At 33.8% G+C, this 14,679-nt stretch overlaps 1 protein-coding gene across 10 annotated transcripts in view; it reads right to left on the bottom strand.

Moving 5' to 3' along the window:
• CSNK1G3 (casein kinase 1 gamma 3) overlaps window positions 1-14,679 on the bottom strand; it is a 116,187-nt gene that overhangs the window by 19,857 nt on the left and 81,651 nt on the right. For 5 of the 10 annotated variants that reach the window (XM_027546990.1, XM_027546991.1, XM_027546987.1 and 2 more), the window contains exons 10-11: window positions 10,748-10,840; window positions 7,060-7,155 (exon numbers count right to left, since the gene is read on the bottom strand). In XM_027546990.1, coding sequence (XP_027402791.1) covers window positions 7,060-7,155; window positions 10,748-10,840 — 189 coding nt within the window. The remainder of the gene's footprint in view (window positions 1-7,059; window positions 7,156-10,747; window positions 10,841-14,679) is intronic. The other 5 variants (XM_027546994.1, XM_027546995.1, XM_027546992.1 and 2 more) reach the window with 2 other exon arrangements.

Genomic DNA, 14,679 nt, shown 5'->3' with positions numbered 1-14,679 from the left:
ACCTTGAACTGGAAAGAAGCTAAAAAGCAGAATTCTTATCCCATACTTTTCTATTCTCCATCACTTTTAACTAGCAGAGTGCCTTGCATGTAGTAGATAACTAACAGTTCAATGAACTATTTCCATTTTTATTTCCTTAACATGATAGTCAACAGGTTTCTTCCCCATCCCTTTTTGTTCAATGGCCCTACATAGTTGGAAGGACACTCCTTACCCCATCAACTTATAGGCAGTTCCTCTGATGTGTCTTCCCTTTCTTAAGCAGCAAAAATGAAAATTTGAAACTCTAGTACTCTAAATTTCCAGCAACAGTACCTATACATGCATTATAATTATATAATGTGATTTACTTCACTTCATATAATTTCATCACAAAGTTATATCAGACTTCAATAAATTTTATTTTAGTGAAATACTTCAAATTTCATTCTACATGGTTGATCAGAACCGGATTAAAAAGAAGTTAACATCTGACTTTATAAAAATTTTAATGTAATTTTTCCTGGGCTCCCCAGATTCCCTAACCCTCTGAGTAAAAGCCAATAGCCCAGGGCCAGAACACAATCAATGTGGTAACAGAGTTCTGTTAAGCTGACCCACTTAACAGCAACGACCTAAGAGTGAATCAGGCATTAAAAGTGTTTCCACTTAAGGAAACGAGTGGTCTTTTCTAAACAGATTTTACAAGAAGAAACAAAGACATGATATTATAAACTGTGTCAATATCTTCTTGGAAACCAAAGGCAATGGATCAAACAAAAATTATTTTTGTAAGCCAAATTTTGAGGAATGATTCCACTTAAGTGACTTTTCTAGAATAATTCAAACTAGAACATAAGAATCTCTGCAATATTAGTGTTTATCAGGCTAGTTTCTTCAGAGGATGAGATGGTTGGATGGCATCACCAACTCAATGCACTTGAGTTTGAGCAAACACCAGGAGATAGTGGAGGATAGAGCCTGGCGTGCTGCAGTCCATGGGGTTGCAAAGAGTCAGACATGACAGAGCGACTGAACAACAACAAATCTAAAAATCACAAATGCTTTGAGGTTTGACATTTCAAAAGAAAATTCAGCTATTTTATAGGATTTTTGTTGTTGCTGTTCTTGTTCTTAAAGAAATTTTCACTGTTATTCCCACTTGATAAGAAACTTAGTGTAATTCTCATTTTAAGAGGTTTAAAAAAAAAGTAACTAGGTTACCATTTTACTCTCACAATATCAGAGTTAAATGGGAGGCAGTGGGCAAAAAGCCTGTAGCTAAGCGAGGGCGAAAAATAATGGTTCATTTAACGCCTGCCTGCCCCGTCTAATTCCAAAGAAATCATTATCATAGACGAGTACAAAGACAACATGTCTTTGTACTGAAGGATGTTAAAATGCCAATTAATTTACTTTCCGTATAGAATGAATTCAAATTCGTTATACTACTATCTTCCTAATTTCTATTTGAAGTTTTGTGAGCATGTTATCAAATGCTCAGTAGAAGCACACTATATTAATGAATTAAATCATCTAATCAAAAAAATATATTAGAAATACTAAAAAAACATATATTTCACTTAAGACACTCAGCTTTTTCTAGAGGCATCTATAAGAAAGCACACTAGTAAAAGAGATACAGTTAAAAGGTTCAACATGACTGTATGAAACCAGCTTTCTAACATATTCTAAAAGCTACAGAAATATAATTAATATTCCAACTGATGACCCAAAGGCCCAGTGATTTTCTCAGTGACTTTCACCAAAGAAAAACCAAAATGGATTCTCTATTCAATCTCTGAGTGATCTAATATTCACTTAGACTAATAGATTCTTTGAGTACTCCAGTCTTGCAAGATGTTACTGCAAATGACACTGGAAAAGTGTTAAATTCCTTAACATGAGATATCTGTTTGTCTTTCATTTCCTGGTGACTCAGACAATAAAGAATCTGCGTGCAATGCAGTAGACCCGGGATCAATCCCTGGGTCAGGAAGATCCCCTAGAGAAGGGAATGGCAGCCCACTTCAGTATTCTTGCCTGGAGAATTCCATGGACAGAGGAGATTGGCAGGCTATAGTCAATGGGGTCGCAAAGAGTCAGACATGACTGAGCGACTTCACTTTCAATGTTCAGACTACCAGCCCTTTGCTGCAAAACTCCTATATATCATATCCTAGCTCTCCCCCTCCCCTTCTCGGAGCAGTTCTTAGAGTTACTTAAGATACTGCCTTCAGGCTTGACATCCTGAAAATTCCCACTCAATAAAACATAACTCTCAACTTTTAGATTGCGAATATATTTTTTAGTCAACAAAATCCCAACCATTCAAAAAGTCTCCTGCCTCTTGTTTTGGGTAGAGCAAGCTCAGTTTACACTATATTCTCTTCCCTACTATATATAGTAGCTATTAAAATCTTTCTTTACTGCCAGAAAAGAAAAAAAAAGAGTATCAAAACAAATGTGTAATGCTGATTTATCCCAATTGTAACTAAACAAGGGATTTCCTAAACTAAACTAAAAAAAAAAAAGAGGAACTGGAAATTATTTATGTAATAAAGGCATGTAACTTCTCTCATTCCACAAACCTCTCTTTTCCAGACTTTAGTACCCCCCAAAAAAATAAAAGAGATGACTCTTGTAGTTACTCAATTTTTTTTTCCTTGTTAGGACCTCAGTATTTTCAAAGATTTGACAAAGAAAACTAAACTTGGTTATCTGAAATGTTTTGAAAAGGCCTGCATTAACAATTAGCATAAAGGAGAACTGACTCAGATATGACATCTATTACTCCTCTGACTTTTAACCACATATGTTTTATCATTTCAAGATATGTTTGTCTGATTCTTTTTCTGTTACCATCACCTGTATCTGCATTTCTGAAGTGATAATAACTAAAATATCAGACTGCTTATTATAACAATTAATATTATTGTTTCATTTCATCAACAGTGCCTGGCTGTAAAACATATCTGCACCACTTGCAATTCTGCCCTTTCTCCCCAGTGTCACACGGTTCCTTACATGAAAAAAGAAAGGCTGGACAAGCAGAAGAGCTTTCCAACAGTCAGAAAGTATGCCACACCAAGTAAAACAGTTCTCTGAGTAGTTAACACCTGTCTTCTTCCCTCTGCTTGCCATGACCTCTCAGCGTTTACAGATCAGATGTTTAGTTAACATAGAGCTCGATGTTACAGTGAAAAGTTCAACACAGTGGCATTAGAGACTAGTACTATCTGCTGCCAGTGGTACATTTTAAAACCCCATTTTGGAAATTCTGATTTGCCAGGTGGAAACCTACCAAAAAGGGTTACTGACCCCTCCCCTTCCCTCAACCCTCATACCCAATTAAATTGTATCTTCTATCTTTCAAGTCCTTTTGTTTCTCTTTATCTCCACTACCCATCATCACTCCTCAACTGTGGACTTTTGAGAGTTGTGGCCCTGCCTTAGACTTGTCTCCCTTCCATTTGGTCTCAAAAGTATCTCTGTAAATGCTAATCTAATCAAGTTACTTCTAATTCTCTTTATGCCTACCCAATACCCTTAGACCAAAACCCAAATTTAGTAACAAAACTTTCAGGTCCTTCACAATTCCCCTCCTGTCTGCCTGTCAGTCTCATTTCTCAATACATAATAGCTTGACAGAACTGCATTTAATTCCTCAGTCTGTCACTCTCTCCTCCACAATCTTACACACACTTTTCTCTGCCTGGTACACTCCTCTCTTAACCCCTTCCTTCTACCTTCTTCAAATGCTAAGTCCTACTGATTCTTCACTTTGAAAACATGTGAAAAAATAAGAGTATAAGTAATATTTTTTTCAGGAAACTTTAACTTGCTAAATCCAAGTTAGATGCTTTTCCTACACATTCTCATAGTACCCTGTACTTCCTCTGCTTATCATACCACCTGCTTATTAGCTCTTTCCATTAACTGAAAGCTCCATAGGGACAGACACCATATCTGTTATTCTTTCCTTTATTCAAAGAACCTACTAGCACAGTGCCAAACACGTGGTAAACATTTATATATATTTGCTGAATAATGAAGAGCCAAGAAACGGAAAATGGTAGGTCTAGGCTTCTCAACCATATTTATTACCAGTGATTCTCAGAGGAGCAGGGGGAGACACACTTGTACCCCTAGGAAATTTTCCAAATCACATACAAGCCAAGAACAGATTGAAAATACAGACTTCACGATATCTGAATATTATTCTCAATCTCTTAAGTGGGGAAAGTTTATCAAATAGATAGCATTATCTTTCTGATGAGTAAATTAACTGAAGAGACAGAATAAAATTAGATAAATCCCATTTCACAATGCATTCTTTTGGCTACATCTCTATACTTCACTTTTCAGAGATGGATAAAAATACTAGTCAAGCTTCTTAATTTGCCAAAGCAACAGACAATTCTACTATTTAGTACTTCTTTGTCCCAGACTCTATACTAAATACTTTTTTTAAAAGTTCTCACAAAACCATGAATAAAGCTATCATTAATATCCCCATGTTATGATGAATAATCTAAGGCACGAAATTTGAAATTATGCAGCTAACCACAATTAAATCAACTTGGTAACCTATATACCTGACCTATAATATATATATAATAATTCTGAAAAGATAAGGAGTTCAAATACAGACTCCAAGGGGCATATATGAAATAGTGAGTGAGGATTTTTCTGTAGGTCGAAAAGGCAAGAGGTGTTCGTATACCAGATAGCAATCTATCTATTTTGTAAATGTATTTCCTGAAAACTATTTGATGATACGCCCTTGGTATTTATTGAGGAAAACTTTTTAATTGCCATGTAAGATCTTTGTCGCTCAGTCGTGTCCGACTCTTTGCGACCCCATGGACAGTCCATGGAATTCTCCAGGCCAGAATACTGGAGTAGGTAGCTGTTCCCTTCTCCAGGGGATCGTCCCAACCCAGGGATCAAACCCAGGTCTCCCACACCCTGCAAAGCCAGTGACTGAAACTTTGTCCGACAGGTGGTTCAACAACCACGGAACAAAGAACCTCAATGCGAATTCTTCTCATACTTGTGTATTAGTAAAGTGATCTTTCTATCTTCCCTTTATCAAATAATGAGAAAAAAACACACTGCTTTCCCTTCTTCTTTCATTCAAAGTAAAATATAGCATTCAATTATTGGAATAATCATATTAGCTCAGATTAAGATACCTTTACTTCCTCTCACTATTATTAATTTTTAAACTATTACTTCATCAGTCCAATTATGCCAGTGTCATAACTTTTCAAATTTTAAATTATACATAAATTCAACATTTTTGGATGGACCAAGATTCACGCATAATCCTACTACGCTGCTAGCAAATTTTTCATGACAGTAAAACTACCTTAATGTTCATCATATCAAGTTAATTCAGGAAGTAATTGAAAAATAGTGTAAAAATTTTTACTCACTTATGTATTTACCCAAATAGTAAAGTGATCACTTACTAAATATTAGAATGAAGTCAGATGCAATCTTTATAAGGCAGAAAAGTTTTAAAGAAATAAGAAATAAGCAGATTTAAAATATATCTTTGAGAATATGTGAAAAAATAGAATAAAATACTGGAATGATTAGCCAACAATGAAACTCATTCACCCTTTGACAGTCCAAAGAAATTCCATGAGCCATCTTTAGGAATTCCACAAAGTGGAAAAAAAAAAAAAAAAAAAACTACTGATAAATTTGTGGCATTGGTACAAATCTTAATTGTTATAGATTTCCCTGAACCCTGAGCAAGACACGTTATAAAAACATACAACACTTAGAAACACGTAAATGTATACAGATACATACACAATTCAGCTTGTGTTTATGCAAATTAAACATAATTTCCTCAATTAACTTTTCCAATGATATGAATTTAGATCACAAAAAAGTTTTACCTCTCAGGCTCCCTTGCCTCTGAATCCCTCACTCCAAAATTTGACAGCACTATTCAAATTCTTCTGTTAATACATGACTGAAAGTTCCACAGACTACAAAATTCTATAAAAGTTGGTTTCACAATTTAAACTGTCTCTAAAATCTAACTGTGGGAAAAACATGATAACTCATATGATTTAATTAAGAATTGGCTTTTTAAGAGTTCAAATCAAGACAGAATAAAATCCAAGCATAGATTCAGATTAATATATATGAAGAAAAAATATAAATTTGGTAAAATATAACAGAATATTGTTCAAGTTGAAGTATGTGGAGAAAAAAATTTAAAAATAGGTTTTACACTGAAATGGACTGAGGAAACATTTCTCATCTCAATTACTTTAAGCCAGCATTCAGATTATCTAAACTGACATTTTTAAAAGAAATAAGAGATTCAGTAATCTTTTCCTATTTTTATAATATATATATAAAAGATTAAAATTTAGGGGGGCATTTAAGGGAAGAATATAGTAGCTATCTGTAAATGTATAGAAAAGGGGGGAAAAGGAACACATCAAAAAAATAAGGGACAACTTTAAATTTTTCTTAATATCCAGAAAATAGAGGGAAATGTTTTATAAATATCTGTCTTTGAAATTATTTTCTCCATGTTATACTTTATCCAAATAAAACAAAATATGTCATTGTAAAACTGGGGTCATATTTATTTGACCAATTAATCAGAAAATACATTCTAAGGACTGAGAATGAAAATGTTAGATAACTGCTTAACTAAGTTTAAAGGAAGCAAAGTAATGAAAGGATAAGGTATAAAAATGTTCTATTACTTAAAGCATTAAAAAAGACTGAGCTCATTACTGGACAATCAAGTTTAACAGACAGTTCAAGTAATACATTTTATTTTTCTAATCTGTTCTAAGTACAACTTACTTAAATAATGTTGCATGTGCTTGCAAAAATGAACAAAGGCAAAATCTTAGTATCCCTTAGGTGGTCTTGCTAGACCATGTTAATTTTTCTCTTTTGGTTAAATTCAAAGGAATAGAATTATGGAGAGTTCAGCAACAAGTCTTTCATTAGGATAAGAAATCATGCCATGAGTTCCAAAAAGGGTTAGTTGTATAAATCTGGGAAATAATCACTCATGCAAAAATCAGAAAATACCTGTACCGAGCCACCATGTCTGTCTGCTGCAAGGTGAGCTCTCAAATGATGGGGATTTGCCTGCTGGGAGTCCCAAGCTGCCCTGTGGTCTGTCGACTGCCATTTATTTAATGCATGTGGCATGCATGGAAGAAGAAAAACCCAAAATGTTAAACATCGCATCCTTATAATATAGAAAACAAATGTATAAAAGGAAATTTTAAAAACCCTTACTATTCTGAGTCACAGATGCAATTATCTTTGCATAGTGAATGTGGAGAGATTTCAATGAAAACGCTACAATTATGTAATGATCAACCACAAAAATAAAATAGCACCACAGAATTTTAGAAGTGAAAGGACTTTAGATATCATAGACTCCACTTTCTAATTTTATAAATAAAGTTAACAAAAACTAGAGAGGTAAAAATGACATGGTCAAGAACACACTCCATAAACCATGAAATGTTCTAAAAAGCCATTCACTATATCTTCTTACAATAGAGGTCCCCACTGGTTTCCTGATAAGAAACTACTTCCAGTAACATTTAAAAAAAAAAAAAAAGACATTACTTAAGCAGCCACACTTAAGGTCTCAGAAAACTTAAAAATTTTTCTCTTCTTGCTTAGTACCCTGTTTCTGATTGTGAGGATAATACAAGAAAACAGAAAAGTTCCTTGAAAAATAAGAACTGCTATACAGAATACCAAGAGGATATGACAAAAAAACTTTTTAAGTGACAATCTTTCATATATGAATCCCTTTGTTTCCTTCATCTATTTTTTTCATCTGGTTCAAATTAAGAGACCTATTTCCATGAAACAGGCCGATAATTCTTAAAGATTTTAGATGACCTGGCAAGCCTGTATGGCAATAACCACAAACTATATAATAATCTACTAAAAGAATTGAGTAACGGCTTAATAGGGAGCAATTTCTGCATTTCAGGAAAATGTGGACAGTACTAACATGGGGGAAGGCATACAATATTTAAGTTTCTATCACATGTTTGGTTCTGCACTGGCTGCTTTATATGTGTTATCTCATTTTTGAGACATAAAGTATTATCCTCATTTTACTGATGAAGACATTAAGACATTAAATACTTCTCTCACATCACTGAAGTAGCAAATAGTACACCTGGGATTCAAACTGAGAGCCTACTATTTTCCCAACATTACTACCAGGCTCATTACCACAATTACATTATGTTCTAAAGACTTCAGGGCTCTTTTCTTTCTTTTTCAACTAAAGTCACGAAAATCTTGCCACAAAGTGTCAAGTACACCAGGCTATATGCAGACTAAGAATATCAGTGGCCAGAGAAACCCTTTAGGAGAAGAGATGTTAAAGTCAAGTAGACACAAAGAATACATGTTTTGGCACTAAGCTTCCTGAATTAAATTGTACAGTACAAAACTACATACTCTGTGGCATAAAATATGTCATCAAAACAATTACGACAATTCTAATGTCCCTTTATTAAATCCTCCAAATTTATCACCAGAATTCAGCTGACTTTTAGGTTAAAGTGAAATAAATTAGATGAGACCATGGGACAGCAGGCAACATTTGGGAATCGTGGACCTTTTAAGAAGACACCAAAAGCTATGCAACCTCTCCTCAAAATAAACATTTGCATCCACCCAACATTTCCTGTAAAATTTCAGGATCCCCTGAACTTCAAACATTGACTCTAAGATAAAACTGTTTATCTGGGGATATTACAAAGGTTTCAGACTTTTAAAGAATTAACTTTTCGTCTTTTGGGATTATGAACTGTGGGTTTATCACACAACTTAAGCTGTTTACTGCAGCACAGATAGTTAAGAAATTTTTTTCTAGATATATAATGTTTCTATCATGATAAGAATCTACATATCTAGGTTGAAAATTCAATAAGCTATCATAAAGGATTTCCTGAAAAAAAAAAAAAATTGATTCCCTACATTTATTCCAAGAAGGACTACATCAACGAAATATGGTTCCCACCCTCAGTGAACTAGCAATGACCTAGCAAGACATATCTGAAACAGGTAGAAAGTTAAAACTTTAAAATATTTAAATTTATTTCAAGAAAAATTTAATTCAACAATAAAAGAAGTTTCATTTATTACAATACCTAATAGCTCAAGTAGAGATCCTCACAGAACATGAATTACTGGTCTTGTTCCACATACGTTTGAAAAATTAACTGATTTAAAAAACACATACTCCAAGTCTTCACTTCTCCCATTTCTTTCTATTTACAGCATCTTATCAGAGTACTCAAGCTATCAATGTCTTTTAATTTATACTGGAAGTAATTTATATATAAGACCCTTTACTGCCCAGTTTTTCTAAGGCAAAATTATAAAACTAATCTTTTTTAAATTGTCTATACTTTAAAGCATAAAATTATAAATACTTCCTAAATGTAGCATTTTATTTGACTACGATATTTAGTAAGTTGTGTTTCTTCTTTGATGTCATTTTTTTAACCCTCACCTCAACCCTGATGGAATACAAAATAGACAGCACACTACCCCTCTCCAAAAAGGGTTATAACCGAAAATTCTAAAGATACCGTTTAATTCAAGGTAACAGCAAAAATTCTCTGTCAAAAATGGATTCAGTAAGGTTTCTTTATATAAAAAAGACGAGTGAAAATGTTGCTCAAAAATTTAACAGCTTCCAATTTATCTTACCCAGAAAATACAACTCTTCAATGAATCTTCTATATCTTGTCTTGAACCTGCTCTCTGCTCCAAACCAACTGCTTATTTCTCCTCAGACATATTCCACATTTTTAAACTTTTGCCTTATTTTTTTAATGCTCACTCTCTCCAAAATTCTTATTCCTTAGCCTGCCTTTAAAAATTCCATTCATTTTTCACGCTCATCTCAAAAACCACCTTTGCATATAGATCCTACATATTCCAATGATCCTCTATGGCACTTTATTAATGTATCTCCCATGGTACAGTTTATTCTGCATTGTTATGTAGTTATTTGTGAATTTGTTGTAATAATGATAACAGGAACACCAGCCACAAGAGTTGAGACTTAATGAATGCTTACTATATGCTAGTAAGAATTAACATGCATTATTTCTTTTATAGATGAGAACTGAGGCTTTGAGTGAATGAGTAACCTGCCATATCCAGGTCTGATTGATTCCAGAGGTTCAGTGAGCTCTTAGCCACTCATTACAAAGTCATTTCTCACAGGTTGTATGTTTTTCCTTACTTCTGCATTTCTGCAATGTGGAGAGCAGTAGCTTTCAAATAACAGAACTCAGTAAATAATTTATTACACTAAACTGGACTAAAGTTAGAAAGAACAGCTACTATTACAATTCATTCCAACAGGGTATCCAAATACTTCCATTCTAACAGAACAATATTCTCAAAGTTTATACTAACACCACTAATCAGGATTTGTGATTAAACAATTTTAATGTGACCATTAGGAGAAACAGCCTATGCATTGAAAATATGTGCATTTTTATCCTTAATATGTCTGTATATGGTCTGTTTTCTAGAAGAAAAGGATATGTATTTCAATCATTCAATATGTATATATAAGTATGTATACACATATGTGCAAATACATGCACAAATTATAAAGCTTAATCTGGGCATGATAAAACACCAAATACATTTATAAACAGTGAGAAGGTAACACAGAAATAAATCAAGACAGTTCATATCTAAAAGGACAGCAAACCTGATTTTTGGATTGTATCTTATCTCTGTGGGGATGTGCTTCTCTGTTTGATGACAGAGCAGGATCTTGCTGAACTGCACCCACTGGAGTAGGCTGCGACACAATAACAATTAGCATCAATGCATTCTATTTCAGAAGTCTTATTTAAAATTATTTAGCACCTTAAAATAATAAAAAAATAATAAAAGATACTATTACATAAAGCCTTAATTAAGAAAAGGTATCTTCCCTAAAATAAGTTGTTAAATATACCAAATTAAAGCAAAGAAATTATAACTACTATTTAAAGTAGCTTCAAAATATTTCAATAGTTTATCAAGTATTTATTTTTATATCAACAAAAGACCTTTTAATGTTACCATTACGTTTTAGGTTAATTCTTATAAAAAAACAAAATGTATTTGTTTATCTCTCTCATTTCCAAAGCCAATATATAAACAGAAAAAATTATGTTATGAAAATTAAGGGAATAATTTTTTAAATAAGCTAATAAAATTGGTTACTGTCAATATTTTAACTCAGAAGAGACTTTTATAAAATTTAAACTATCAAATATAATTCATAAACTATCAAATATAATTCAAAGTTTCATAATAAATGCATTAATCAAAGTTTATTCAGGTTTGCATTTTAGATACAATATGTATTCAAATCACTTTGGCGCTAAGAAAAATACAGATTAAACATTTAAGTAAGTCAATTGTTCAAAAGTACTTGAACCTGAGAGCTTGGTAGTTCCAAATATGGACAAAATTTGGTATCAGTGAACTGAAATTAAAGTAAATTTTGTAAGGCATTCTTATTTATTTAAAAAGAAGACTAGTGAGAATAAATATTTGATTTTTTTTAAGTCATCTCTTTAAAGAAAGAACTTAATGTTGTGTTCATTTAAGTAATGACACTCATCCCACAGTTATGATCAAGACAAATTTTTTGGGCAGTTTTTATAGTTAAAAAAACCTAAACTTGCTCTGATACGTAAGTATCAGTCTATTGCAAAATAAGCTAAAACTGCTAGAATAATTAAAGTATACTCTAAAATTACAAATATCTTGAGCAATGACTAAAGAAAAAACTAGCTGATCTTTTAAAGTAGGCACTAGAATACTATATTTTTAAAAAGTATATTTGATATTAAGAACTAAATCAAAAGCAAAACATTCAAAATAACCCATTACTCTAAAAAGCAGACTCCAAATTCTCCCTTTTTACAAAACACAAAGAATGAATCCTTTAAAATTATTTATTCTCAATACTAAAATGTATATGGAACCACAAAAGACCCTGTCTAACAATCTTGAGAAAAAAGAACAAATCTGGAGGTATAACACTCCCTGACTTCAGACTATACTACAAACCTGCAGTAATCAAATCAGTACAGTACTGGCTTAACGACAGACATATGTCAACAGAAAAGAGAGCTCAGAAATAAACCCACATATGTATGATCAATTAACCTAATTAATCTATAACAGAGGAAGCAAGAATATACAAATAACAAAAGACAGTCTCTTCAATAAGTGGTGCTGAAAAACTGGACAGCTGTGTGTAAAAGAATGAGATCAGAACATATTCTAACACCATATACAAAAACACACTCAAAACAGATTAAAGACCTTTATTATGAAACCACAAAATTCCTGGAAGAAAGCATAAGTGAACACTCTGACTTAAATTGTAGCAATATTTTTTTGGATCTGTCTCTTACGGTAGAAGAAACAAAAGCAAAAATAAACAAATGGGACCTAATTAAACTTTAAAGCTTTGACACAGCAAAGAAAACCATCAACAAAATGAAAAGACAACCTACTGAATATATTTGCAAATGATATGACTGAAAAGAGGTTAATATTCAAAATTTATGAACAGCTCATACAGTACCAAAAAAACAAACAACAAATAAGCAGATCTGAATAGTTTTCCAAAGAAAACACACAGATGGCTAAGAGATGCATGAAAAAATGTTCAACATTACTAATCATCAGAGAAATTAAAATCAAAACCATAATGAGACATCATTTCACACTTGTCAGAATGGCCATTATTAAAAAGACACGAAATAACAATTGTTGGTGAGGATATGGATAAAACGGAACCCTTGTGCACTACTGGTGGAAATTTAAATGAGTACAGCCACTATGGTAAACATTATGAAGATTCCTCAAAACACCAGAAGTATAACTACCATATGATCCAGCAGTACACCGCTGGGTACATATTCAAAGAAAATGAAAAAAGTAATTCAAAAGGTTTATACACCTCAATGTTCAAAACAGCATTATATACAACAGCCAAGATACAGAAGCAACCTAAGTGCCCAGCAGCAGATGAATGGACAAAGAAGATATGGAGAGGAGCTTCCCTGGTCACTCAGTGGTAAAGAATCCACCTGCTAATGCAGGAGACATGGGTTCAGTCCCTGATTCAGAAGATCGCACATGCCTTGGGGCAATTAAACCTGAGTGCTACAACTACTCTAGAGCCCACGTGCTACAACAACTGAAGCCCGCAAGCCCGAGAGCCAAGGAAAACCACTGCAATGAGAAGCCAGCACACTGCAGCTAGAGATAGCCCCTGTTCTCTGCAACTAGAGAAAAGCCTGCACAGCAATGAAGACCCAGAACAGCCAAAAGTAAAAAGATTAAAAAAAAAAATTTTTTTTAAAGAAAAGTTAAGGAAGAACTATGGACGGAGGTTTGGGACACTGTATAGGAGGCAGGGATCAAGACCATCCCCAAGAAAAAGAGATGCAAAAGGTAAAATGGTTGGCTGAGGAGCCTTACGAATAGTTGTGAAAAGAAGAGAAGAGAAAGGCAAAGAACAAAAGTAAAGATATACCCATTTGAATGCAGAGTTCCAAAGAATAGCAAGGAGAGATAAGAAAGCCTTCCTCAGTCATCAATGCAAAGAAAGAGAGGAAAATAGAAGGGAAAAGACTAGAGACCTCTTCAAGAAACTCAGAGATACCAAGGGAACATTTCATGCAAACATGGGCACAATAAAGGACAGAAATGGTATGGACCTAAAAGAAGCAGAAGATATTAAGAAGAGGTGGCAAGAATACACAGAAATACTATACAAAAAAAATCTTCACGTCCCAGATAACCACAATGGTGTGATCACTCACCTAGAGCCAGATATCCTGGAATGTGAAGACAAGTGGGCCTTAGGAAGCATCACTACAAACAAAGCTAGTGGAGGTGATGGAATTCCAGTTAAGCTATTTCAAATCCTAAAAGATGAAGCTGTGAAAGTGCTGCACTCAATATGCCAGCAAATTTGGAAAACTCAGCAGTGGCCACAGGACTGGAAAAGGTCAGTTTTCATTCCAATCCCAAAGAAAGGCAATGCCAAAGAATGCTCCAACTACTGCATAATTGAACTCATCTCACACGCTAGTAAAGTACTGCTCAAAATTCTCCAAGCCAGGCTTCAACAATATGTGAACCATAAACTTCCAGATGTTCAACTGGATTTAGAAAAGGCAGAGGAATCAGAGATCAAATTGCCAAAATCCATTGGATCATCGAAAAAGCAAGAGAGTTCCAGAAAAACATCTACTTCTGTTTTATTGACTAAGCCAAAGCCTTTGATTGTGTGGATCACAACAAACTGGAAAATTCCAAAAGAGAGGGGAATACCAGATCACCTGACCTGCCTCTTGAGAAATCTATATGCAGGTCAGGAAGCAACAGTTAGAACTGGACATGTAACAACAGACTGGTTCCAAATTGGGAAAGGAGTACGTCAGGCTGTATACTGTCACCCTACTTATTTAACTTATATGCAGAGTACATCATGAGAAACGCTGGGCTGGATGATGTACAAGCTGGAATCAAGATTGCCGGGAGAAATATCAATAACCTCAGATATGCAGATGATACCACCCTTATGGCAGAAAGTGAAGAATAACTAAAAAACCTCTTGATGAA

The sequence above is a fragment of the Bos indicus x Bos taurus genome, chromosome 7 (genome assembly GCF_003369695.1).
Source record: "Bos indicus x Bos taurus breed Angus x Brahman F1 hybrid chromosome 7, Bos_hybrid_MaternalHap_v2.0, whole genome shotgun sequence".
Taxonomy (NCBI): domain Eukaryota; kingdom Metazoa; phylum Chordata; class Mammalia; order Artiodactyla; family Bovidae; genus Bos; species Bos indicus x Bos taurus.
This window is presented reverse-complemented; position numbering and strand designations above follow the sequence as displayed.